This window comes from Aedes albopictus, chromosome 2, assembly GCF_035046485.1.
Source record: "Aedes albopictus strain Foshan chromosome 2, AalbF5, whole genome shotgun sequence".
Lineage (NCBI taxonomy): Eukaryota > Metazoa > Arthropoda > Insecta > Diptera > Culicidae > Aedes > Aedes albopictus.
In genome coordinates this window covers 14,928,007-14,954,363 of record NC_085137.1, presented here as the reverse complement: position 1 = coordinate 14,954,363, position 26,357 = coordinate 14,928,007, and the positions used below count along the sequence as shown (strand labels likewise).

Below are 26,357 nucleotides of genomic sequence, written 5' to 3'. Positions count from 1 at the left end.
AACAATTTCATTGCAGATTGGTTTTCTTTGATTTTTATTAGGGTTTTATTACAGCAATAATTAAAACTCACAGTTTTATTACTGCTTTTATGAAAACCATTGATAAAATGTTTTATAGTACACTTGAAGATATCCATAAAGACAGATTTTAAGAGTAAACAAAACTTTCCGATTTGTAAACCTTCTGGTAATCATTATTACCACAATAAAACTGTTAAAACTCTCAACAGATGGCGATCCGTTCGATTAGTAACGACATCTGTTGGTGGAAAAGCAGAACTACGACATTTCTAGGTTTATTGCGGTCATCATAAAAGTAAACTTGCTTTCGTTTTATTTTCGCTGATTATGGTTGTCGCCATATTGAAGAATTAGCTAACGTGAATGGAAATTAGTTCATTTTGCTCAAATTAGCAATGAAATGATAGTTTGCCACCATTTCCATAAATTGCTCACATAAATAAACTTTCTCTGCTTAGTTTTCTTGTGATTCGACATAGTTTTACTAAATTCACAAATTGATTTATTTCATTCCAAGATGATAATATTCACTATTTTCGAAGCGCATTAATTTTATGATTCTGCAACCCCAATAAGGAGTGTATCGTAAAGTAGTTGAAAATGTTTAAAATAGCCTCAAAAATAGTTTAATACAACTTTTAAGTAATTTTATTTTTGGAGATACTGTATAAATCCTTGAAAAAAGAAATGACTTTTATGATTTTCTAAAAATGTTCTTTTAACTGGGTTTTTAACCTAGATTACTGAACGCATGTTTTTAAATTTTTGCACACCTTCTAAAAAGTTGAAATTGCGAAAAAAGTTTGATAATGTTCGAAAATTGTTAACTTTTTTGTGCAAATATAATAAGCTAAAGAATCCTCATGATATAGGCAAATTATTTTTTCTAAGAAAAATCTCCACTGCATTTAAGCGCAATTCTTAAAAATGAAAAAAGGCCATTTTTGAGGAACCCCCTTTTTCTATGCTCCTCAAAATCATGTTTACACAAATAAAAAATACATAAAATGAAATATTCGCATTTTTTTAAATAAGGTATGTTTTTTAATTTATGGACGAGTAAGTTAGGGCAAAAAAAATAATTTCATAACCTTTTAAGATATTAAAAGCAGAACTTCAAAGTTTGACGAAAAAATAGACGTTTTTTGGAGTGGACCATTTTGTAGATATAGGAGATTTTTTTATCGAAAATATGAATTTTGAAAGTCGGTGTTGAATGATATGTTATGTGTACATAACTGTTAACAAGCATCAATATTTTCCAGATTTTTTATCGTACAAATTTTACTCGCTACAGATTTTTGAAATGTTGAAAAATCTTAATAAAATTGCATTTTGTGCAGATTTTTATTTTGTAAGGTGTATTCATTTAACCATATTTTCAATAATACTAAACATTTTCCAAATTTTTCCAAGGTATTCTTAACTTAACTATATTGTGAAGATTTCATAGAAGAACCGAAATGAAAAGACCAACCCAGCTTCGAGATAGAGCATTCTGAACATTTTCAACTACTTTCCGATACACTCCTTATTCACGGTAAATTCGAATGCGCATCAGCCTACCAGCACAATAACTACTGAAATATTGCTTTGAAATAATCGCTTTCTACTTACGAATGATGTATTCTCCTGAACTTTACGTGCCATCGAAGAAGCTTCTCTGCATCTTGAGCTGTCATAGTTTTTGTTGAAAAAAAAAACAACAACAATCGAGAATTTTTCAACTAGGTTTTAAAACGGGTTTATTGCTACTATTAATGCGGTTTGTAAAACCTCTCCGAGAGTGGTCCACTTAGCCGGAAGATGCTCTTAAAGATGTTATCAAGAGGTTTTGATGTATGATTCAGTTTTATTGTAAGTTTTATAAAATTGGTCATGAAGATCTCTTGTAGAGCCGAACAAAACTTAAAATGTTACTTGGGTTGGTATTTCATAACAAGTCAAAGCGGGAAATGCAACCGGACGTTTTGCCTCAACCAAAAAGGCGTTTTGCCTCCTACAGTTTTCCGGCGCCTAAAAAGTAACAATTTTTTTGAATTTTCCATTTCAATAGGAAATGTTGCGGGCACGTGGACCATACGTTGAATTCTCATAGGTAAGGGAGTAAACTACTCTCCAAGGCAAAATAGCAGTATAATTTGAGGTTTATTACAACATATGCTTAGGCGGGGCGTTATGCCCCTCTTTTCCCTAAAAAAGTGTTTCATACCAAGTGCGACATCTGGAATTTTCCACTTTGAATTCTAATGAAATATCAGGGAGCTCCATCTAACTATTTACGGCAGCAATGGAAGGTGTAGAAGGCGAATTGCAGTTAAAAGGTTGATTCCATAAAATCGCCTAAATTTCGTGCGCTTCAATCAATGAGACAATCTTTCCAAATGTGGAAAATCAGTGTTTCCCACGCTAGCCATTCTTTGGTCACGTCATCAGGATGTCGGATAGCAACCCGACTAAAATGGTTTTCGAGAGTCATCCGACCGGTACAAGAAGACGTGGAGCGCAGCGAGCTAGGTGGGTCGACCAAGTGGAGGACGATTTGCGGAACCTACGCAGAGTGCGGAACTGGAGACAAACAGCCATGGACCGAGTGGAATGGAGACGGCCCAGGTTTCCCTAAGCCAATCACAGGCTTCATTTGTTGGTTCTATGTACAATTCAGGTTGTTCTTGACAATCACGGAGTGAGCAAGTACGAATGTTACTGTAATACATGCTCACTCATGCTCATGATAGAGATCACATAATTTCAGAGCCAAATCAATTGAACAATGTATGCAAAGCTCGTCACCGACCTCACACCACTGCTGCATACCATCAACTAATTGAATGGAATTATGACATTCACGAAAACGCGATGCAACCTTTGCAATAATTTGGGTTCTTAATTAGGGGTAATGCATAAATGTTCATCGATTTAGTATGAGGCCAAAGTCAACAGTTTTTGCTTAGATTTAGGATGATTAGTGTTTTCGTTAACCGTTTTTTGTTCTTCGACGACCGAAACCTACTGTCATCAGTTCACAATGAATTCATAAGGCAAGCACTTTAGTGCACAATAAATACTCACCTTTTTATACAGTAAGTAAACCGCAACTCAGCTATCCGGTTCATTGCAGCAGTTCAATCACCAAGGACAGTTTCTCAACGAATGACAGAACTCAGGCAATGATTTTCAATTATTTCGACAGTTACTGTACACTTTTATTTGTTTATATTTTCAATAAAATCTCTTCTCAGATACTGATAAGTACAAGTACAATGGGTTGGGTCGGGGGAGAGTGGGGGAAGGGGAAATAAATCACACAATCTTAGGGTATTAATTTATGACATCATAGAATCGAATTATTTACAACACGTAGCGAATCGTTCGATGACCTGACTCTTCTGATATCCTAACTGGGGAAAAAAGCCCGCTCAGCAGACGACGATCGCCTTTTTCCCCTCTAGCGTCTAACACACGAAACGAAAAAACAGTTCCGAAAATGCGAACTTTTAAATACATCTAGCTCCTGGCTGTCACACATTAGAAAATTAATGTACAATGTAGTTAAATATTTAAACACATAGGGACGTGAGAAAAAAAAACTTTTAAACACTCAGTGCGGTTTTGTTTAGGTTCTGATCTTACTTAGCTAGTAGACAGTTGCTATTAGTTGGCGCGAGGAGCCGCAGTTCCCCCAATGCCCCCGAACCTGTTGGGTGGTGGAAGCATTTCCCTTGGCGGAACTGACAGCTGGGACGGAATGACGAACTCCGACGGCGGCGAAATCTACCGAATCTCAACCCACCCCGGACAGCATCTGCTTGGTGTAGTTGGAGAAGAGCAGGTGTTTACTGAAGTTCAGTCGCTCTTCGGTGGCTTTGCCGAAGCTGAGAGGGGGGCTGGATTCTTCGCCTTCGCTGTGACTGTGCTGGCCGGCACTGCTGGCGGCTCGCGATGACGTCTGGCCGTCTTGGGCACCTTCCTCGTGCGTTTTCATGTGCGCTTTCAGGTTGCAGGCCAGGGCGAACGATTTGTTGCACACCTCGCAAACGTGCGGTTTGTCACCTGGGGGGAAGAGTGAGGAGAAGGGGGAATGATGGTTAGTGATTGTTGCGCAGTTGGTCTACGGTTGTGTGTTGAAGAAGGGCGCTTGTTTGAATTAGCTTACATTCATTAGAACTCTAAAAATTTGGAATTCTTAACAGTTCTTTCCGTAGTGATTGGTTATATTGAAATCCACCAATAATAGTTTGAAGGTAGTGAATATAGAATCAGTATCCACAACTAAATGCCATTGTGTATTTTCCATTATACACATTGATGACTTTTTGCGTTATAACTACTTCCAGGAAAGCATCCAAATTGGATTCAATTGGATCTTGAAAGTTGGAATGGCCATGGAGAGGTCAGTGGTACCGTAAACCGGGGTCAAATTGATCTTCGGGTCGAAATTGATCAGACGTTTTTCAGTTAGGTTGAGCGAATTTTAAATAGTTTCCTTTCAAGTAACGTGCTGTTGGAAACCGATACTAAACGATATTTGCATGGAAACTATTTGAAGTATGCTTTATCTAACGGAAAATCGTGTGATCAATTTCGACCCGAAGATCAATTTGACCCCGGTTTACGGTACCAAAGAATCGTACACAATAGTATAAACTTCCCTTATACCAAATTGACACATCAAAGATTTGTTCTCACGCAAGCGACGAACTCTTGATCGCCGATGATCAATCACAGCCGAAATCCCGAAACAATTTTCCCATGTCATGATCGCCAGAATCCATTCTCAGAGCCAACAACAGCCGGATTTATTCCAAACTTCCTCAATTAACGAAAGCATAAAAATTGAAAACACTTGTCATATTCTTATGGGTCTGTAAAAATATTTTCGTTCACTATCGGTTCGCTCGGATCTCCCCCTTCTGTACTACGTCTTCTTCGTCGAACTTCAAACGGCAACTGGTAAGTTTCAGAAAGGCGATCAAAAGGATACGATAACGACTCCCTAAACCACTTGACTTTGACGAGGACTCACTTTCTCTTTCTCGCTCTTTCTCCCATCGTTCATTTATTTCCTTCCTTCATCTTCTTTCGTAGTCCTTCGACTCGCTCCGACCGTTGTTGCATATGCCTTTTCTCCCCGGGTTCCGATAAAAATTGGTTTATTGGTTTTGTATTTCCCATCGCGCCGCCGCCAGTCCACTCACTCGATCGCTCTTCCTACACCTATAAATTATTACGTATCGAAAGCCAAATGTTCCTTCGCACGCAACTTCGAAACTCCGAATGCTTCCCTGCAGGGCCCTTACAGTCAGTGCCGACGACGACGACCGTTGCAACATGTGCAACTTCGCCATCCTCACGTTATAGTCATCCTCGTCCACCACAATGGAACAAAGGAGGACGAGTCTGACCTCCTGACGCGACCTCCCGTCCCACTTCCCTATAGATTACCCTCTTCTTCCATTTGGTGGTAGTAGTAGTAGTAAAAATATAATTGGAAGGATACCTTTTTATTCTTGCAACAACAGGTGATTCCTTCCAAACCCCTTGAAAAATGGGAAACCAAAGGGAGACGGTTTTCCTTCCACACACTGAGAAATTTTGTCACTTTGATTTAGTCATAAACCCAGCACATTTTTGTCACAAAACGTAAAAAATATGTGATTTGGAAGAAAATTCCTCCCAATGAAATCAGTTTTGAGGGTAAATCAAGCAAAATTCCGGTGACAGTTTCCCTCAGTGTAACAACTATCCATCAACCAAAGGGAAAAAAGAGCGCGAAATTCCGTTGCAAGGCCGCCCGTTACTGTGTTCGTTTATGCGTTTATACATGTAGCGTGTAGTTTTGGAACTTACCGGTATGCAGGAAAAGGTGATTCTTCAGGTTCGTCTGTTTGGAGAAGCCTCGGGAGCAGATGTGGCACTTGAAGGGCCACGAACCGTTGTGGACGTACATGTGCGACTTGAGATCACCGGGCGTCGGGAAGGACTTGGAGCAGAGGCTGCACTTGTGCGGTTTGTCCTGTTTGGGGGAAAATGAAAAGAAAAATGGGGTTTGATGAGAATTTTTGCATAAAATAGGATCAAGATGAGGAAATAGTATCGAGAGAATGGAATCATTCACGCTTATGCATGCTCACACAATTAGTTGCTTTTCAAAATGGGATTCAAAAAAGCTTTGCTTAATTGAATTTATAGAGGATTTCGATTGAATTTAAATTGGCCTTTGATTATATTTTTATGGAGACCACAGAAAAATTGGAAAAAATGGTAAAATTTAGAAACAAAATATTTTGTTTTTGTGTAATTTGGAAAAACTTGGCAAAATTTGATTAAATTTAGAAAATTTGATCAAATTTAAAAAAAATGATCGATAAAATTTAAAAAAAGTGGAGAAATTTGGTGAAACTCGCCAGAATTAAGGAAAAATTTGATAAAATTTAGAAAAATAAAGATTTATTTTGGTAAAGCTTGGTAGAACTTGGCAAAATCTGGGAAATTTTTTTTTAAACTTGGTGAAATTTGGAATAATTTGGTGAAATTTGGTAAAAATCAGAAACAAAACTGGTGTAATTTGGTAGAACTTGGCAAAATTTGGGAAATATTTGGTACAATTTGGTAGAATTTAAAAAAAAATCTGAAATTTGGTAAAATAATTGGAATAGGGGTAGGCGGGGCAATATGGTTTTTGTCAACTTTACCTGGCAAGATGTCAAAAAAGTTTAGTTTTTTGATACATGTATCCTTTTAAAATCTATTTAGCCTCTATTGCATAAGAATGCTCACGAAGAAAAATGGTTTATCCACTTCAAAATATGTTATGAAAAATGTTAGTTTTTCATGACCGTCTTCAAGCATACGGGGCAGAATGGGCAATATGGACACCATGAGACTTTTACGAATTTCATACATTATTTACACCTATAAAGCCATTTCATTACAAAACAACTATTATGGATGAATAATACGCCGAAGTAGTTCATTTTTGTTCAGTTAATTTAAATTCAGGCTGTTTTGGATAAAGTTCGTTTTTTTTCGGCATGTACAGCTGTGCCTAGAACAACTATTTTCCACTGCCGTCGTTTTTTGACCAATTTGTTTCACCCTATGTCTACTATAGTGAACATTTAACCGAAAATATACTGAAATCGAAGAATTTGGTTGGTTTGTGATGTAGGTTATATTTTTCCCTTGCCGCTTCTTTCAAAAAGGTAAGTCTCCATTTTGCCCCGGCAGCAGAAGATATTTCCAAACTTGATTTTTGATATAATGAAGAAGAAAATATAAACATGTTAAGCATGTAGATACAGCAAAACTACTTGCATGTGTTCTAGAAATATCAGGTTTTAATCGACCTGCAATAAATTAATCACTAAATCTTATTTTAGATGATGTGAAAATTATAATTTCCATGCACAAAAAACGGAGGACGCAACTTTTTCGTGTAAAATCAAGTATAATTTTAATTTCGAATGTTTATTTCCTGAAACTACGTTGTAGACAAATGGACTATATTCTCCATTCATTAAAAAAAAGTTCAAAAAAGTTCGCATATTTCAAAATATTGAGGGTGTCCATTCTGCCCCGGGTGTCCATATTGCCCCGCCTACTCCTGAATTGTAAAATTTTATTGAATTTAGAAAAAATGTTGGATAAAATTTAGGAAAAAATGGTGAAATTGGTAAAATTTAGTAAAATTTGGTAAAATTTGGGAAAACTTGGTAAAACTTGGTAAAATTCTGGGGTGTCCGGTCATTTAGCCTAATGCCGTATGGTCGAATGTCGTTTGGCTGAACGCCATTTGGCCGAATGCCATCTGCCAGAATGGTCGTTTGGCCGAATGCCATGTGGCCGAATCATGTTCGAAGGATTTTTTTGACATTCAAACTACTAATATGATCATAAGTAATATTTCCTTCTTTTAATCATAGGCTATTCTTTCTAGGTTTGACATTGAGGGATTAGTTGACATTAAAACTGACAATATTTTATCAAAGATTATTCCTTTTTTGAATCATCGACTATTCCGATCCGGAGAACAGTGGCATGCTCACTTAAGTTTGTCATTCATTTTTCGGTCAAACGGAATTCGGCCAAACGGCATTCGGCCAAATGGCGTTCGGCCAAATGACCTGGAACCATTTTTTTAGCAATCTGTATCTCACATATGACTAAACCATTTTCCAATTCTCATTTTGAACAGAGACACATCCGCCGGGAAACAATAAAACACTAACGTGACCTTTCCGACGGCAAGTTTTAACGGAGCACCGTATTGCAACCCACGTCCACACATTCTAACGAAACAAGTCGGTACTGAAGCTGTGTAAATCGAGAATAAGCGATAAAGAACTGCAGGATATAGTTGGATTATTCTCGAATATAAACAAACTTTGTTAAAGTCATGTGTACAGATTCAAGCTTGAACATAGTTTACATTTTTTGAGAGAGTGCGGAGAGGAAAATCCGGAGAAAAGAGAAACCCGAATGACACATGTGACCAAAGCAATTTAACACGTGAAACGTGTTTTAAGATTAGGGGTTGAGTCTGCGTTACTCAGGCGAAATTTGATTGATTGATTGATTTTGCAATATTATAGAGATATTATATCAGCCCTTGGAAGTAAAATTTGGTAAAACTTGGTAAAGTTTGGCAAAATTTGATAAAATTTAGTAAAATTTGTTAAATTTGGTAGAATTTGGTAAAATTTGGCAAAATTTGGTAAATTTTGTAACATTTGGTAAAATTTAGAAAGAATGAATTTTGAAAAAAAATTGAAATTCGGAAGAACTCGGCAAAATTTAAGAAAAAATTGATGAAATTAAGAAAAAATGTTTTATTTTTAAATTAAAAAAATTTTAAATTTGGTAAAATTTGGTTAAATTTGGTTAAATTTGGTAAAATTTGGTAAAATTTGGTAAAATTTGGTAAAATTTGGTAAAGTTTGGTAAAATTTGGTAAAATTTGGTAAAATTTGGTAAAATTTGGTAAAATTTGGTAAAATTTGGTAAAATTTGGTAAAATTTGGTAAAATTTGGTGATATTTGGTAAAATTTGGTAAAAATTGGTGAAATTTGATTAAAAAAATGGTAAAATTTGTTTGATGAATTTTGGAAAAACTTGGTAAAATTTGAGAAATTTTGGGAATATTTGAGAAAATTTGGGAATTTTTTGGAAAAACTAGTAAAGTTGGGTAAATTTTGGTAAAGCTAGACGAATTTTAGTAAAATTTTATTTCATTTCGTAAAACATGTACAATTTTTTAACTTATTTAATTTTATTTTATTGATGCACAAGGGGGTCACGGGGCCAAGTCTCCAATGCAAGTCGAAGAACTCCCATCGTCCATAAGACCCCGTGGAATTTGGGCATTGCAACCTCTTTAGCCCGGCGGCTTTTAAGTTTATCGTGGCCTTAAGGATGAGAAGAGGTGGGAGTTTGATTTTGCATATGGAGCTGTGAAAAAAAGTGTTGTTAATTAAATCGTCAAGTCAACGTTATTTACCTTTGCGTACTTTCACACAAAATGGACATGTTTGACGATATGGTGCTTTATTTTCAGTATACCGTTTAGGCAAGTTCTTCTTGTGATTCTTGTTCTTGTGTCTTCAATGTTGGAAGCTTGGTGAATAATAATTTCAAACAATAGAAGGAACAATTGTATATCAACTTCCTTGCTGCAAATAGATATCAAGTATATCGAAAACAACACCACGAGTGTGCATCTTTTTCTGTAGAGTAAAGATTCATTTAAGCCCCGAGACCTGATAGCAATCATGCTGATCACAATATAGTGCCTTTGCCCAAGAAAAGTTTGAACATTTTGAACGATTTTTTTTGTCTGTATTAACGAGATTTTAAACCCTAGGCTAGTTCATCTCGGGACCCACTTTTTACTTCCCTTCCGAAGGAAGAACCCACATTTTGTGAGTATATCGGGAGTGGGATTCGATCCCAGGTCCTCGGCGTGATAGTCAAGTGTTCAAACCACCACACCAGGTCCACTCCACTTGAACGATTTTGAAAATTTTGTAAAATTAGGATAATTTCATAAAAATTGGTGAAATTAGGTCAAATTAGGTAAAATTTGGTAAAATTTGGTAAAATTTGGTAAAATTTGGTAAAATTTGGTAAAATTTGGTAAAATTTGGTAAAATTTGGTAAAATTTGGTAAAATTTGGTAAAATTTGGTAAAATTTGGTAAAATTTGGTAAAATTTGGTAAAATTAGGTAAAATTTGGTAAAATTTGGTAAAATTTGGTAAAATTTGATAAAATTTGGTAAAATTTGGTAAAATTTGGTAAAATTTGGTAAAATTTGGTAAAATTTGGTAAAATTTGGTAAAATGTGGTAAAATTGGGTAATATTTAGCAAAAAATTGCAAAATTAGGAAAAATTTGTTATATTTTGGTTAAACTTGTTGAGATTTGATCAGAACATCTAAAGGAGCGTAAGATATTCCCGGTGGCTTTGTTTTTTTTTTGCCATGGAGTGTTTTATAAAACTTATTATAATCAAAATTGGTCTTAACACATTTCCAATAAAGCTGAGTAATAAGATCAAATTTCAAGCTATTTGACAGTCATTTTTTTTAATCGGGTTCCAATTGAATAGAAAAAAATCTTCTTGGAGTTTTGATTAACTTGGACTCCTTTTCGATGTTAATTGAATTTTCATTGGACATGGGTTTTGACTATTTTTTTTTTTCATTTTTTATGAGATAAAGTTTTGGTAAATTGGGTAAAATTAAAATTCAATGAGGATATCAAGAAAATTTTGTTCCTAATTAATTAAGATCGAATATCAATTTCGAATCAGTGGTTAAAATTTGACTGAGAATTTGATGAAAAAAAAAATATTTTGTTCACTTGTGAATCTTAAATGATTGGCTAGTACACACAGAGTAAAATTTTCACTATTATGTTCTTGATTTTTCAATAAATTACGGCTTCCAGACATATTTAGAGGATGGATCGAGTGATGCCCTGATTGTTTCCTTGTTGAAAATGTTTTCCAGTTTAAATAAAATCTATTTAAACGAAAATAAAAAAAAATGTTTCTGAAAATCATTTTTCACTAGGATTATAAATCAGGAGATACCTCTGAATATCTTTGGGAATCACTTTCAAAAATGTTGCTCGAATATTTAGAAAATAAAAAAAAAATCCTTGATAAGATCTTATTTTAAAAGATTTGAATTGAATTTTGTTTGAATACTAATCGAAATTCTATTTTATTTTTTTTTTTAATAGAATGGTTTTAATTGTATTTTTGATCAGGATTGGGTAAAAGTTATCATTATGTTTAATAGTTTTTTTTATATATTCTTAAAACAATTTTGAGATGGTTCAATTTAAACTTCAATTGAATTGAGTTTCATTGCTCTTAATTAAATTTTGATTGAAATTCGGTAATTCTAATAAAGTATCAATATAATGTTAATGAGTTTGTTGCTATTTATCATTTTGTTTGAAGTAAGATTGTATTGTTTTTTTTTAGCTGTGTTTTTATTGCGTTTGACTCAATTTTATGATTGAAAACGGATACTCAATTTCCATCCATCTTTTCGCCTCATTTAAAGAAATCAAAGTTGTCTCGTTTTCTCATTAAAGGCCTCGTTCTTGTTCCGACTAACCGCCCACTGTTTCTAGGCTAGATTATGACTGAACATTTTTAAATTTTCAATAAGTTTGAAATTTGTTAGAAATTTAAAAGAAAATGTCGTAGAATCAAAAAATGCTTAAGTTGTTTTTTTTTGGCACTTAAAATTTATTGGTTTCTAACAAGATTTTTCTTGCATTTGAAGAAATTGTCGATGAATTCAAAACAAATGTCAAAAATGTTGATTAATGAAAATTGTGGATTCTGTTCTTTTTTGATAGATTTCATACCAATTACCTTATTCAATGATTCAAATGAATTAGATTGAATTTTATTTGCTTATCGATTAGATTTTGACTTTCTTTATATATGTATTTGTTTGAACTCTGGTAAAACTTTCATCAAATTACATAAACGTTTCCAAAGAATTTAATTTTTTTTTTTAAGAATTCGACAAAATTTAATCGTTATGGGTCGAAAAACTTTTTAGTTTTTTTTTCAACACAGTACTTTTCAAATAGGCACTGAGTAGACGAGTGCCTCGTCGGCAACATAAGGATTAAGCAAGATATAAATTACGTTTTGATTGATTTTGATGAAACTATAATTTAATAAGTTTAGTTTTAAACCCATAAATCCGTCCTTCATAATTTTTTTTTTCTTCAACCTTAACCTCGAAACAGCCGCGAGTACTTCGGCTTCCCAAACTAACATAGCTTTAAGGCAGTAATAAATTGTAAAATGTAAAATCATTGTAAAAACAAAAGATTTCGGCTCAGTTATGCCCATGTGGCGCCGGAGCCTTCCAAATAAATGAATAAGTAAAAAAATATATATAATTTAATAAGATCTATATTGAATTTATTAAACAACCCCCCTCCCTCCCACTTCAAAAATTTCAAAATATTGTTGTTTTCAAGCAAAAATTTTTCAGTGCGTAAAACTTCTGTTTTCAATAGCTTTTTTTTTATTTTTTCACTTATTTTTGTTTTCTTTTTTGTTCTTTTTTTTTGTCCCTCCCTTTCCTTATGTCTCAGACATATTTGCATCCACCTAAGATTGAATTTTGATTTAAAGTTTTTTGGCTATACAATCTTTATTGTAGAAAAACTTAAAATTATACCATACAGTCGATCAATTACCATTAAGTAAATTTTGAATGTTTAAATTTCCAATATATTCGAAATTTGATATGATTTTTTATCTTTTAAACAGGGTTTTAATTTAATATCCATTGAACTAAGGCCGAATTGTTATCGGTGAATTTTAAATTAAATTTGAATTGAATTTTTAACAATAACCCAATTATTAAATTTTTATTTATTTATTTATTATTTTTTTTGAAAAAATAGGCATCAATCAAATTAAAAAAAAAAAATGATTGAGTTCAATGGATCTGGACTGTAATTCTTTGCTTTTGAATCAGATTTAGATCGCATTTTAATGAATTTGACTGAATTTTTGTGGAATATCGGACTTTAATGGCAATTTTTTTTTCTTCTTTTTTTTTGTTAAGAGACTTTACCGCAACGCGGCATTCGCCTCTACTCGGCAAATATTTGGCATGATGACAAACAGTGTAATGGCGGAATTTAATAAAATTTAAATAAATTTTCGTTAGATTAAAAAAATACAAATAAGTTCTTTGTTTTTTTTTTGTGGCTGGATTTGGCAGTCCATTGAATTTTGAATATATTCAATCGAATTCTTACGCACAATTATGGAATCCATAACACAATTATGGAATATGGATTTTTATGTGGAATTCCAAATCAATTCAAAGGATTTTTTATAGGAATACGAAATGATCCTTATTGAATTACATTGTGTATGAACTATATTGTGGATTTTCGTATGTTTATTAGAGTTCGATTGTTTTTACGACCAAATAATAATAAAATTTCAAACTCATTTTCTAAGGGTTTCGGGAGTTTTAAAAACGATAGATTTTTGTAAATTTTAAATAATGTTTTGATTATTTAAACTGAAATTGATTCAGATCAGGTTTTGACTCAATTATGATAACATTTTCAATAAATTTGCATTAAAGAAACATTTATTTTTTTTTTAATTTAAGAATTGCTACTGTTTTTTTTTATTTTTAGCTTGACTTCAATTGAAAAAATAACGATTTTATTTTTCTTTCCCATTGAATTTTGGTGCAGTTTAGGTTGAAAAAAAATTTAGTTGACAAAGCAACCAAACATTTTTATTTTTTTTTTCTTTTTAACAATTTTTTTGTTTAATTAACATTTGAGGGGCCCCACAAAAACTTTTTTCGGTTGCAAGCATTAACTTCTTTTTTTCAGATTGCTTAAGGACAAGGTATTTGGAGTACATTGCTCAAAATTTCTAGAGCACCGTTTTTTAGAACCGTTGAACGGATTTGGATTAAAATGCATCACGCTGTTGACAACCACTGAACAATTAGCGTGATGCATTTTCATCCAAATCCGTTCAACGGTTCTAAAAAACGGTGCTCTAGAAATTTTGAGCTATGTACTCCAAATACCTTGTCCTTAAGTACTGTTTGAAAATGAAGAAAAAAATTTTTGCTCATGTCTCTGACAGGCCCCCACATCCGCTCGGGCTCCGGGCCCCCACAATCCTTAATCCGGACCTGTATGTTGGAGAGTTTGCATGAGCATTTGAGTATTTAGGGCTTTAAGTAATGAAATGTAGTAATGTAAGCACTCAGCTTATACCATTTTCATTGTTTTGAACTCTTGCGAAATCCAATTTCAAATTACACTCCGACTCCAACGCTTAAATTCAAATTAATATTTCTCAACTGACTGAAACTCCCACGCACCCGTCAACCCATTGCGATTCAAATCGTTAATATAGATGTGCAGTGAAATTCGATCACAAAACAAGTCGCCAAATATCTGTCCATTTCTCACTGGACCACACTCTCCACAGGCACACACCCCCGAAATTCCAGACACACACACACTGTCAGCCAGTGATTGATGATCACCACCCCGCGTTCGTCACTTTCAAACTCACCTTAATGTGCGTCATCCGATGGTAGTACAGATTGGAGCTGGCCGTAAACCGCTTGCCGCACACCTGACACTGGTGCGGCTTCTCGCCGCTGTGGATCCTCACGTGCGTATTGAGCGAACTGGACGTGCTAAAACCCTTCCCGCAGACGCCGCACACGTGGGGCTTCTCGCCGGTGTGCGTTCGCATGTGCCTCTTGAGCAGACTAGGACGATCGAAGGCCTTACCGCACACCTCGCACGGTAGCATCGCGCGCTCGCCCCGAGATGGGCGAGCCTTGGGGGAACTCCGCGCCGTCGGTTGGATTGCGGAGCAGGTGTCCAGATCGCCGCCGCTGGTACTGGCTCCGGACGAGATCGAAATGGAACTGTCGCCGGAAACGGACTTGCGTTCGTCTTCCGTGCCGGACGGGGGTGAGATCGGAAGCATTACCCGCGAGAGCAGGGACGTCGACAGGTCCAGGGGGGAGTCTGAAGGAAGATGAGAGAAAAAATTTGAAGAAGGTTAGGTGGATTGTTGGAATTGAGGGGTCGAGTAACGGACTTACCTTCCAGTATCGAATCCATGGTCTGGCGGTAGAGCTGACTCCGCATTCGGATGAAGAACAGCTCCTCGGGGCCTTCGGGCAGGTAGTACACCACCAGCTCCTGGTGGGAGGGGATGGGCTTGACGATCTCGTAGATCGGTTCACCTTTCACCTTGGCGCAGACGACGTTCACCTGAGGGCCGTAGGTTTCCGACACCCGCAGGAATCGAATCCAGTTGCAGTGGCGAACGCGCCTTCCGTTGGCGGTGGTGATCTCGTCGTACAGCCCGAAGCGGTGGCGAATCTGTGGAGGAGAAAGAGACAAAAAGAGACAAATCTGATTAGGAACGAACGAAGTTCGATTCGAAGCGTAACCGACCGAAGCAGAAAACATGCAACCTAATGGAAGCTCATAAATTGAAATGTACTTTTTCCCTATCCGAGCATGTCATCCGCATGCATGAACCGTCCTCGCTGAGGAAATAGACCTCGAACGCGAAATTTATAGACCGAGAGCTATTTTGCATGCTGAAGTGACAAAACACTGAGATCAATTCATCTTCCTAGATGAAGGACCTTACTTATAGACTCAAGTTACACTGTTTAAGCTCTCAGAGATTCTACCACCTTTTCCCCTTCAAATACAATAAATCGCATCAATCCATGCTGATCAACCGAAGAGAAAGCGCGTCAACCAGCAAAACACGCGACACAGATAAATAGCCACATTGAATTCAAATTTCTCCAGCTGACGAATGACGCGATCCCTAGCTGAAACATGCAAAGAACACACACGCGAAAGGACCCAACTATGTATGTTAATGACCCTCTGGAAGTAGAACTAAGACACTTGTCCGGGGAGAGTTCCACCACCGTTAAGAGATCATCATCATCAACATCTCAACCGTGTTGACAACACCACGTCGTCAGTCAGTCAGTCAGCGACAACGACAACGTCCATCCGAACTCTGAGCCGAGCTGAGCAACAAGTGTCGTCAAGTGCCCGATGAATCACGGACTGTCGTCGTCGTCGCCCCCTCTCTGGTTCAAGCTCTTCAAAGACAACCATTTTTACGGTCCGTTGAATGGGGCGCACTTGTTGTTTCCGTAGTTGAGTTGCGCGATCATTATGACGACGACGCTCTGTGACTGCTCTGAGGGTGTGAGTTTCCCGGCGGCGTGCGCGCCGCGAGCAAGCTTACCACTCCTCACAGTCGGAAGCGTGGCTTATGAAAATGATCACCCGTTGTCGTCGTCGAAGCGTGAAACCACGCTGGTTGCGCACCAGTGCAACATGATGTCGGTAATTTGTTAGAAAACGATGTGTACAATACAGTGTTCATACGGTCCGGTGTTCTTTATGGTGGAGGGGAACTCTACCGTTGTTGTCGGTGATTGAGGGTGGTAACTGGAGAGTGATCAAGTGGCGTTTAATGAAGACAACCTAACGCTAACTGGGGGAACAATATGGACGAATGTGATAAGTGGGTGTGAAAGCTTGGAAATGGTTCGGTGATTCCGAGGGGAGATGGTAATTAGGTTGGATTATGTTTGATTCGTCAATTATATAGTTTACAGTCATTGCACAATTATGGGTCACACACAATTATTAGTCACTTTTCACTTTAATAGATAAATATAAATTAATTGCAAGCTTTTGTTAGCCATTTTAATTTTTCGTTTATAAGTTGATTTGTTTTGTGTCACTATACGTATCGCACACGGGCTTATACGCCCAAATATACATATTTTCGATATTTTTTTGTACGGCGCAAAACATCTGTCAAAGTAACGCATCGATTTTGAATATCGGAAAGTGCGTGCGCTGCTTTCGTAAGCTCTGTAAAAGCGAGATTCAGTGATTTTCAAGTGCAAAATGGTATCGTCACCAGAACAAAGGTATAATCAACGTTCTAAATGTAGAAATTCATGGGACTGCAGCTAATTAAAGCTTATTTCAGGCAAAATTTAGGTGACTCATTATTGTGCCAAGGAACACCGAAAATCACACAATTATGGGTCACTTTTTGTGCAGCATAATATTGACAGTTCTGTGTACATGGACATTGCATACTTTTAGGCGTTTATCGGTGGTTGTGTTGAAGATTTTGTCCAAATTTTGAAAAATTGATTCCAAATCGTGAAAACACGCTTTGATAAGAGGTTTGAGACCAGTTTTAGATTCTACTATAGTTGATCTATCGAGAATAAGTGATTATTCAGTGAAAAAAAAAGACAAAACATTATTGTTGAGCCGATTCCTTTTTTTTTTCCTTTTATGCGATTTAGTTTGTGCACCAATGCGGGTTAAACTGACATAATTAAAAAAGTACCAAGCGAAATCGTATAATCATCGCAGTACGCAATTATGCGAATTCAATTGACACTTTGCGAGTTCACTCGAACGCTTTTGCGAATAAGCAAAGTTCGTCGCAAGAAAACATCGGAATATCGTCTACTACGATGAAGTCATACATTATAAAAGTTAATTTGCACTCTTATATGATTTTTCCTCATACATCGCAGTAAATTCGAAAAATAACATCATATGCGATGAGAATTGTCCCTCAGCCGTACATATATGTGATAGTGACTTAAAATAGTACTTTATACGATGTACAGCGTGCATCCTTTTGCGATTCCTGGTTGTCTGGGTAGTGCCCCACTTCCCGTAGGGTTATGTTCACATGGTATTTTGGGAAATCGGTTGAAGCAATGTGTTGAATGGAACCTTAACTTTTTCATACTTCTTGACACTCATTTGTTTTCCATCAATTTGCGCTTATTCAGACAAATCTTAACCGATTTTGATTATTCTGGTTTCGGTTGGATTGGAACTTATGGGTTGGATTGGTCAAACCGTTCCGGAGATATTCCGGATTCCGTTGGGATAATAGATTATCTTGGACCTGGGAACTCTTGCATTTGCCATTATCTTGATGTTTTGTACATTATTCCTTGACTATTTATACAACAACAGATCGGTACGAGGTTAGGGCAATATGCGGAAGCCCTCATAAACTCCATAGGAATCTTTCGGGTCACGCCACAGATTCCACGCCCCCAGAAATGTGGTCACTTACCGACCAGTGCTTAATGCTAGCTTGTGACGCATCAAACTTCATAAATTTTCAGCGAGATGATGGTAATATCAATCATTTTCTAAGAAGAAACGCTTGACCATGTCTTGGAGAAGATGCGTGGAAGATGTTGTCACTGGTCACTCATCAAGTAGAACCGATCCCTATTATGCGACCAATCAAACTTCATGAACTTTCAGAGCCAGTTCTTCCAGAGTTACACCCGAAAATTCTCCCGGAGTTCCCTCCCTTTTTTGTCTCGATGTTTCTTCTGAAAATTCTCCTGGGTTTTCTCTCAGAGTTACTCCCGCAATTTTCTTGGTATTCCATTCAGGATTTGTTAGAAATCACCTGGATTTCCTCACGAAGATTTTCAAGGAATACTTTCAGCAATCTCTCTGTGGATTTTTCATAGAGTTCTTCCTGGAATTTCCTACTGTGTTTCTCCCAGAATTTGTCCTAAAATACCTCTTGTGGTTTTCTTCTGGGCTCCTTTCAGAATTTCTTCCGAAATCTTCCGGATTTTCGTAGATTTCGTCCACAGTATCGCCCGAAATACATCTGGCAATCCCTGTAGGACTTTCTGCAAGAACACGCACATTTATCCTGAAAGTCCTTCAAGGGTTGCTTCCGGATATCATTTTTTTTCGAAACTGACCCAAAATTCCACGTTTAATTGCTCCTGTGTGTTTTTGGGAGAATTCCTAGGAAGTTATTTTATAGAAATTTCAGAATAGATTCTTTCAAAACTTTTGATATGAACTACAGAAGAAATTCCAGGAGAAATTATAAGAGAAACTCCAATTGAAACCACGCAACTCTGATGAATCCTAAGATAAATAAGACGAAAAAAAGGGCCCATATAGCCGAGGCGGTAAACGCACGGGTATTCAGCATGACCATGCTGAGGGTGATGGGTTCGATTCCCGGTCGGTCCAGGATCTTTTCGTAAAGGAAATTTCCTTGACTTCCTTGGGCATAGAGTATCTTCGTGCCTGCCACACGATATACACATGCAAAATGGTCATTGGCAGAGGAAGCTCTCAGTTAAAAACTGTGGAAGTGCTCATTGAACAGCAAAAAGCTGAGAAGCAGGCTTTGTCCCAATGAGGACGTTACGCCAAGAAGAAGAAGAAGAAGAAGACGAAAAAAAAAACAATGGGAAAAGTACCAGGAGGAACTACTGCAATCTCCTGGAGATCATCCCGCAATGTCTTCTGCAGTTTCTCCTCAAATTTTTCATGGAAATACTTTGGGAGCTTATTCCAGAATTCTTCCAGGATTTTTCATTGTACGAATGAATTGAGGAAGGAATCTCGTGAATATGTACAGGACTTCTACGATTCTTTTTTTTTCCTTTTTTTTCAAGTTTTGTAACTGAAATCTTGGCGGAATTTTTCCCGTTTTCTGTAAATTTTAGCACGGATTTCTTTACAGAGCTTCTTCCAAGAACTTTTAATAGTTTTTTTCAAGATCATATATAGCAACCCCTCTGGGTGTTTCTCTTTGAGTTCCTTCCGGGATTTCACTTGGAGTTCATGGGATGCCTGGTTTACAACAATTCTTCCTGTGAGTGGAGTCCCGGAAATAGATAAATTTGGAGTTATTTCTGATGGAATTCTGGGAGAATTCAAGAATATAAAAATATGAAACTTCTGGAACGATCTTCAAGAGAAATCCTAGAGAAAAATCCCAAAACAAATCGCAAGGGAATCTGAATTTTTGCTAACAAAATTCCAGGGAATCCGATAGTACTTATGGAAAAATATTGGAAAAAACACCTGCAATTTCTAGCGAAGTTTTTCTCAAAATTTCTCTTGAGATTCGACCCTTTACTACCCACGATTTATTTTTCTTGAGAAACTGTTTCTTCAATAAAAAAATCCTCTGAGTTCTGTCTTCTTGATTTTTTTATAGAGCAAATTCTGAGGGAACTCCGAGAGAATTCGAGAATATAAAAATATTAAAATTCTGGAACGAACTTCGAAAGAAATGCTAGAAAAAATCCCAAAGCGAATCGCAGGGCAAATTTTGGAACTCCCGAAACAAAATTCAAGAAAATTCGATAAAACTTCTGGAAAATACAGGAAAAAACAAAATTCTTAAAATTTTTCTTAAGATTCGACCCTCAACTACCCGTGATTTTTGTTCTTGAGAAACTTTTCCTTAAATATTTTATGGAAATGGAGTTCTGTCTTCTTGATTTTTTTATAGAGCAAAAATTTGGAGATATATCTGAGTGATTTCCGGGAGAATTCGAAAATATTAAAATATTGAAATTCTGGAACGAATTTAAAGGGAAATGCTAGAAAAATCCCAAAGCGAATCACAGGGAAAGTTTTGGAGCTCCGGAAACAAAATTCGAGGAAATTCGATAAAAGTTCTAGAAAAATTCTCCAAATTTTTCTTAAGATTCGACCCTCAACTACCCGTAATTTTTGTTCTTGAGGAACTTTTTCTTAAATATTTCTTGGAAATTTTCCCTGAGTTCTGTCTTGGTGATTTTTTAAAGAACTATTTACTTTTACTATTTACAGGTATATAGATTTTCCTATGCATATTCTTCTTGTTTTTTCCTGGCGCTTTTCCAAAGATGTTTCCTGATTTCTGCCAGGTTTCCTTTCGATTATTTCCCGTTTTTTTTTCAATTTTATTTACAAAAAAAAATCATCATGAAATTTCATCTGGAACAAAAGAACCTTTGAAGAAATTTTAGATGTAAAACTTCTTAAAACTATCTTAATGTAATATTTGTATACAGGACCTACTAAACTACATATGCAAAGTTTGTCCTATGCAGTTTTTGTTCAATTTTTGCACTTTTATTAGTGGAGAACGTTTGGCGGATTATGTGTGCAAAATATTATGGATGGATTCCTGAAGAAATTCCTGGATACATATCTTTTCAATTATTTTCAATGGAAACCCAAGAGCAATTTTTAAACAAATCTCTGGTGGACTTCTGGAAGAAATATCTGTTCAAATATCTGAAGGAAACTCTGGAAAATTTTCTTAAGAAATTATTGGAAAAATTTTATGAGACAATCTTTAAAAGAATTTATGAAGGAATCCATAAAGGAATTTCTGAAGCATTTTTTTAAGAATTTAAGAGCAGAATTTCTAAAGAAATCAATGAAAATGTACAAAAAAAACTTCTTATAGAAATTTCTGGCAAGACTCTTGAAGGAATATCTGAAGAGAGTCCTGAAGAAATTTCTTCAAGAATCTTTTAAACAAGTTTTGAAGCAATCTCTGGAGAGGAGATGTTTCTGAATAAAACATTGGTAAATTTTAAAACAGAATTCCTGGAGTAATTTTTGAAGGAATTGTTGGAGCAATTTTGGTAGGAATCCATTTAAATTTCTTTAAAAAAAACTTTGGCATATTGATGGTGAAAACTCAGAAAGAATTTCTGAAGGATTTTCCAGAAAAAAATGTAGGAGGATGTCTTTAAGAATTTCTGAAGAAAACATTTTTTGGAGATACCTGGAGGAATTCTGAACTTGTTTTTCTGCTTGAATCGCTGAAAGCATTCCTTCATTGATTTCTCCAAGAATTCTTTTAGTGATTTTTCTGATATTTCTTCAGTAGCTTTTCCTGGACTTCCTCCAGGGGTTTCGTCCGGGAATTCCTCAAAAAATTCGTTGTGGAACTCCTTCATTGATACCTCCTGGCCTGTTTTAAGGATATCTCATGAGTTATTTCCCGGGATTCCTTTGGTGGTTCCTCCCTAGATTCATCTAGGAGGAATTATTTCCAGGATTTCTTTGGAAACTTCTCCGGGGTTTCCTACTCGAAGTTTCTCCACGGATTCTTCTCGGGATTCCTTCAAAGATTCCTCCTGGGGCTGTTTTGGAAAATTGTTCTGAGGTTTTTCCGGAAGTCCTTCGGGGTCTCTCCCTGAGGACATTCAGAGACTCCTTTCTTGACTTTTTCAGGGAATTCAATACGCGATTTTACCCAGGATTCCTGCAGTGATTTCTCCCGGCATTCATTCAATGATTTTCCCAAAATTATTTCATGGATTCCTTTCGGAGATCCACCAGGGATTCCTCCTGGGATTCTTAAAGAGGTTTCTTTCGGAATTTCCCCAGGATTTTTTTTATATCTTCAGGAATCCTTCAGTGATTTCTCCTTCCAAATAGCCTTTTTTAGTCATATAGACTAGAAGAGGTTCTTAGGACTAGCATAAAACCAAAATGAAAGGTATTAGGTTTTATGACAGTTTTCAAAACCTTTACAAGTATAATTAATTATCAGCATGTTACTTGGGCTGGGATCCCATCAGGAGTTTTCGTTAAGTGATTTCTCTTGAGTTTCCTTCATGGATTTCTGCCAGGGTTTTATCAGGAATTCTTCCTGGATTCTCTCTTAGATTCCGGGAGTAATGCCATAACTTCTTCCAGGATTCTTCTTCGAATTTTTGAGATTGCTTATCAAGTTTTTCAGGAATTCTGCTGGTAGTCTTTAGTTTCTCTTATTTTTTTTTCTAGATTGCTCCATGTAGGAATGAACAAGAGTATTTGTTAGCATAACAACCCCAGTAACCTTTTGATGACCAATTTGTCTTGTAGAGGTTTTGAAAGCCGCCATAAACCTGTTGGTTAAATCATGGTCTTAAGAACCTCTTCTAGTATATTTGACTAAAAAATATTACTTAGGAAACTACGTATCAAGTATGAGAAAATATGCTACAAGGGAGCAGGAAAACATCACAAAATAAAAGGAACAAAAACAACGTCATTTATGGATTCTCCCTTATGAAAAAATCTGTACCGACCGGAAATTGAATTTTTATGCCGGGTTGTTTTGAATGAAAAACTTGTAGCTAGCTCTGTGGCAACCCCTGAGCTCACAGTTGGACTGTGGATTCACTATACAAATACTGCAATAAATGTTTGAATCTCCGACTAACCTGACAAGGTACTTGTTGTCGCCCTCACTGATAGTTTTGTAGAATGATTCAAACGCACTTCGCATCAAGCGACGAACCTCCATAAATCTACACACTTGCCATCACCGTGGAGACAACACTGTCCGAGAAGTTGCCTATCGTCTCTCGAAGGGATCAATTACGCCTTCACGCTTCGGAAAGGACCACCACCGTGTAGGTAAGCACTTGTCGCTTGGTTCAGACTCAACTCGTCGTCGGTCGGTCACACCATTAGTCGACCCAGACACCAAATCTAATCGAACGACGACAGTCACCGTTCGCTCGGGCGGACGGTGACAGTCGATATGCCTACATGATCGCGCATACGGAGGTCTCCTCGTTGCGGCCTAGAACAGATTGGGCGCACTTGGTGCGTGGGTAAACCCTGGTTCCGAGCGCAAGAACGACACCGACCGTTGGCAAACAAGTGTGTCGCTGTGGAAACGTGTCTGATCGATCCGAATGATCACCCAAGTAGATCCCCTCTAAGCCAAGACCCATCGCACATTATGTGGAAGGTCCATTTTTGGTAGCGCCTTCACACCGGAGAGGTTGAATATATTAATCAAAATTCGCTTCGGGCTCTTGATTGATTTTTAATTACACTTTTTTCTTCGGTTCGGGGCAGTGCGACGACGATTGCGCGAACAATCGTCAAACGCTACCGTCGTCGTCGTCTCCACGCGGCTCCCGGGTGATTAATGATCCCGAATAATTCCCCCCGAGAGATGTCGAACGATCTATCGATCGCCGTGCCGCCGCAGCTGTACAAATTGATTTCGCTTAGGCCGCGGGAGGAGGGGGACCTTCGATAGAAAAGATCCATAAACGTACGAACAAATCGGATCAGGTGGACCCTTGTCACCGACGACAGAAATGACGCGACGGCGGTTGGGTTGAGAAAGTTCCCAGCCAGGCTGACATAAATTTCTCAATTTTATGTAACGAGATCGGGTTGATCGGGGTCAGGTGCGTTACTTGATCGACTTTGTGGAAAGTGATACTCGTAAATTCCTGGATTAATCCTTGACGATGCGACCTGAACATTCCTGCGCCCAGCGTGAAAGCCGATCTGTCTCGTTATTGATCCTGCGTGAGAAGATGCTTCACCTGCTGTTGTGTCACACCGATGAAAGGGACATGGAAGAAGGACCCGAAATCGATCCATTAGGGGTGTCGATGTCATAAGGTATAACGACGACGCGGTGACCGGACAACGACGATGGTTGCCTCGATTAAAAGAAGCCTTTGGGCAACAACGGGCGGATTTTTTGGAGATCTTTATGATAATTGGAAATCGAGTTTTTTTTTCGGATTTGCTTGGCGGCGATCAGAAGCCCGGAATGGAAATCGTGGCTTCATTTGCAGTAAATCAAGGCTCGGTCCCCGTAAGGGAGTGGATCATTTGCAGGTTAATTAAGCACGAAAGGGGTGAAGGTGGGCACGTTTCGATCGAATATCACCGATTTAATTATTTAAGCCAATTCCGTAAATTGACTACTAAAAGCCATAATTAAACAATTACTTAATTATGCAACGGTCGTGGAATGGAAAGGGTCAAAGAAGAATCATGCAACCATCCCGTTGGCAGAGATTTGCATAAATCAGGATCACAATACGGGCTTCCGATCACGAGTTTCTGCTGCTCGTACTGCCAAGGGTGTAGTCAGGTTCGATACATGGTTGTAACTTCAGTTATCAATTCACTTAAGCACAAATGAGTCGCAAGGTGTTTGAAAAGTGATCAAATCCATCGAGTTGTTTCTTTTAAATCTGAAACGTTCCACTGCATAGAGGGGCTTTATGGTATCACCCTACCCTTTCCTGATTATCCCTATGCTTGCTGCCATTTGCGCAATGTTGTTCTCGTTACACGTTACCCCCTTTCGATCGTTGTTCTCCACTGCTGATCCGAACTCATTCTCCCTGACTCCAAACCGAGAACTAATCGATTCCCACCGAATTTGAAAGTCAAATTAAGCCCCGCGCGATTGATCCAGAATCCCCCCGAAAAAAAAAAACTTCTTCCCGGGCACCCAAATCGGGCATGTGATTTACGACCGCGTTTTTTGATTGACACATCCATTCAAATCTCCTGCGGTCCGCTCTTGGTCCGAATGAGGCGCGGAGTAAAAACCTGACCCAGAAAGACCAGTTTTTTTCGTTCGCCGGACCGTCCGCTAAGCTAGATCTCCCAAAACTAATCTTCGCGCAGCACAATGAACGTGGATGACGGCGGCGGCGGCGACGGAGGCCGCATAAGAAACCAACCAATATTGTTCGTTACCGAATATGAGTCAGCGTAAAGCGAGCCCTCCTTACCGCAGCCAGCGGTCCGCGAGGGGGCTAATTCCACGGTTCCTCCAGCTCGGAAACTCATTAGCGGGCTTAATACGACGTTTTTTGGTGCGTTGACCCGTTCCGCCGGGTCGATGGTGGTTGGTGATCGTCGAGCCGACCGGGGTTCTAGGAACTCTAGCTAGAATCCATGAACCTTACCGAACGCACACCGGTTCATCAGTCACCGATCAGCGTCGATTCGGAATTAACGAAGCAATTATAGGGTTTTATTGATTTATCTCTTTACTGAATGCTGCTACGCGCTGACTAGGAATCTCAAGGTGCTGATTAGTTGGAATTTGACGCTCCAATCGAGTGTGGATGACCTCGCCGATAAGGCAAACCGGCAGGAATGAGAAGCACATTCCACATGGCGATCGCGCGGTCCATCGATGCGCGATGGTTGATTTATTACCCTTTCGCGAGAGTACAACCGAAACCCGAAACAATACGGCGGGAATTCAGAACTTCAGTGGAGAAGCTGTTCCTTATGAGCTTTTGAATATCCATCCGTTTGGGCACGGTCGTCAGTCATCAGGCTGGAGGTGAAATGCGAAGATTCCGACTTGCCGGAATGATGATCAATTTAGAACGATGACCTGCCGCAGACGGGAGTACCATCAATCTTGGGGTTTTTGTTTTCTTTTTTGGGTTTGACTGGATGATGTTTCAAGTTAGACGAGGGTGCGGCCATAATTTATAGTTTACTGAAGGCAAGTGTTTGTTTCATTGATGGTTTTGGTTTGGGCTTTATTCGTAGTACATATCCAGACATTGTACAGAAATAGCCAGAACGATTGCTGAATGACATCCTTTATCTTACCAACTCTTCGTCAAGACCTTTTTTCAAAATAC

General features: G+C 37.6%; 1 protein-coding gene across 1 annotated transcript in view; it reads right to left on the bottom strand.

Moving 5' to 3' along the window:
- Nucleotides 1-3,183: 3,183 nt before the first annotated feature.
- The window catches only part of LOC109429916 (zinc finger protein 235), a 38,472-nt gene continuing 15,298 nt past the window's right edge, over nt 3,184-26,357 (bottom strand). Inside the window, exons 2-5 of the mRNA XM_029864228.2 lie at nt 15,171-15,453; nt 14,627-15,093; nt 5,872-6,037; nt 3,184-4,074 (exon numbers count right to left, since the gene is read on the bottom strand). Of these exons, the coding sequence (XP_029720088.2) occupies nt 3,806-4,074; nt 5,872-6,037; nt 14,627-15,093; nt 15,171-15,453 (1,185 nt within the window). The 3' untranslated portion in view covers nt 3,184-3,805. The remainder of the gene's footprint in view (nt 4,075-5,871; nt 6,038-14,626; nt 15,094-15,170; nt 15,454-26,357) is intronic.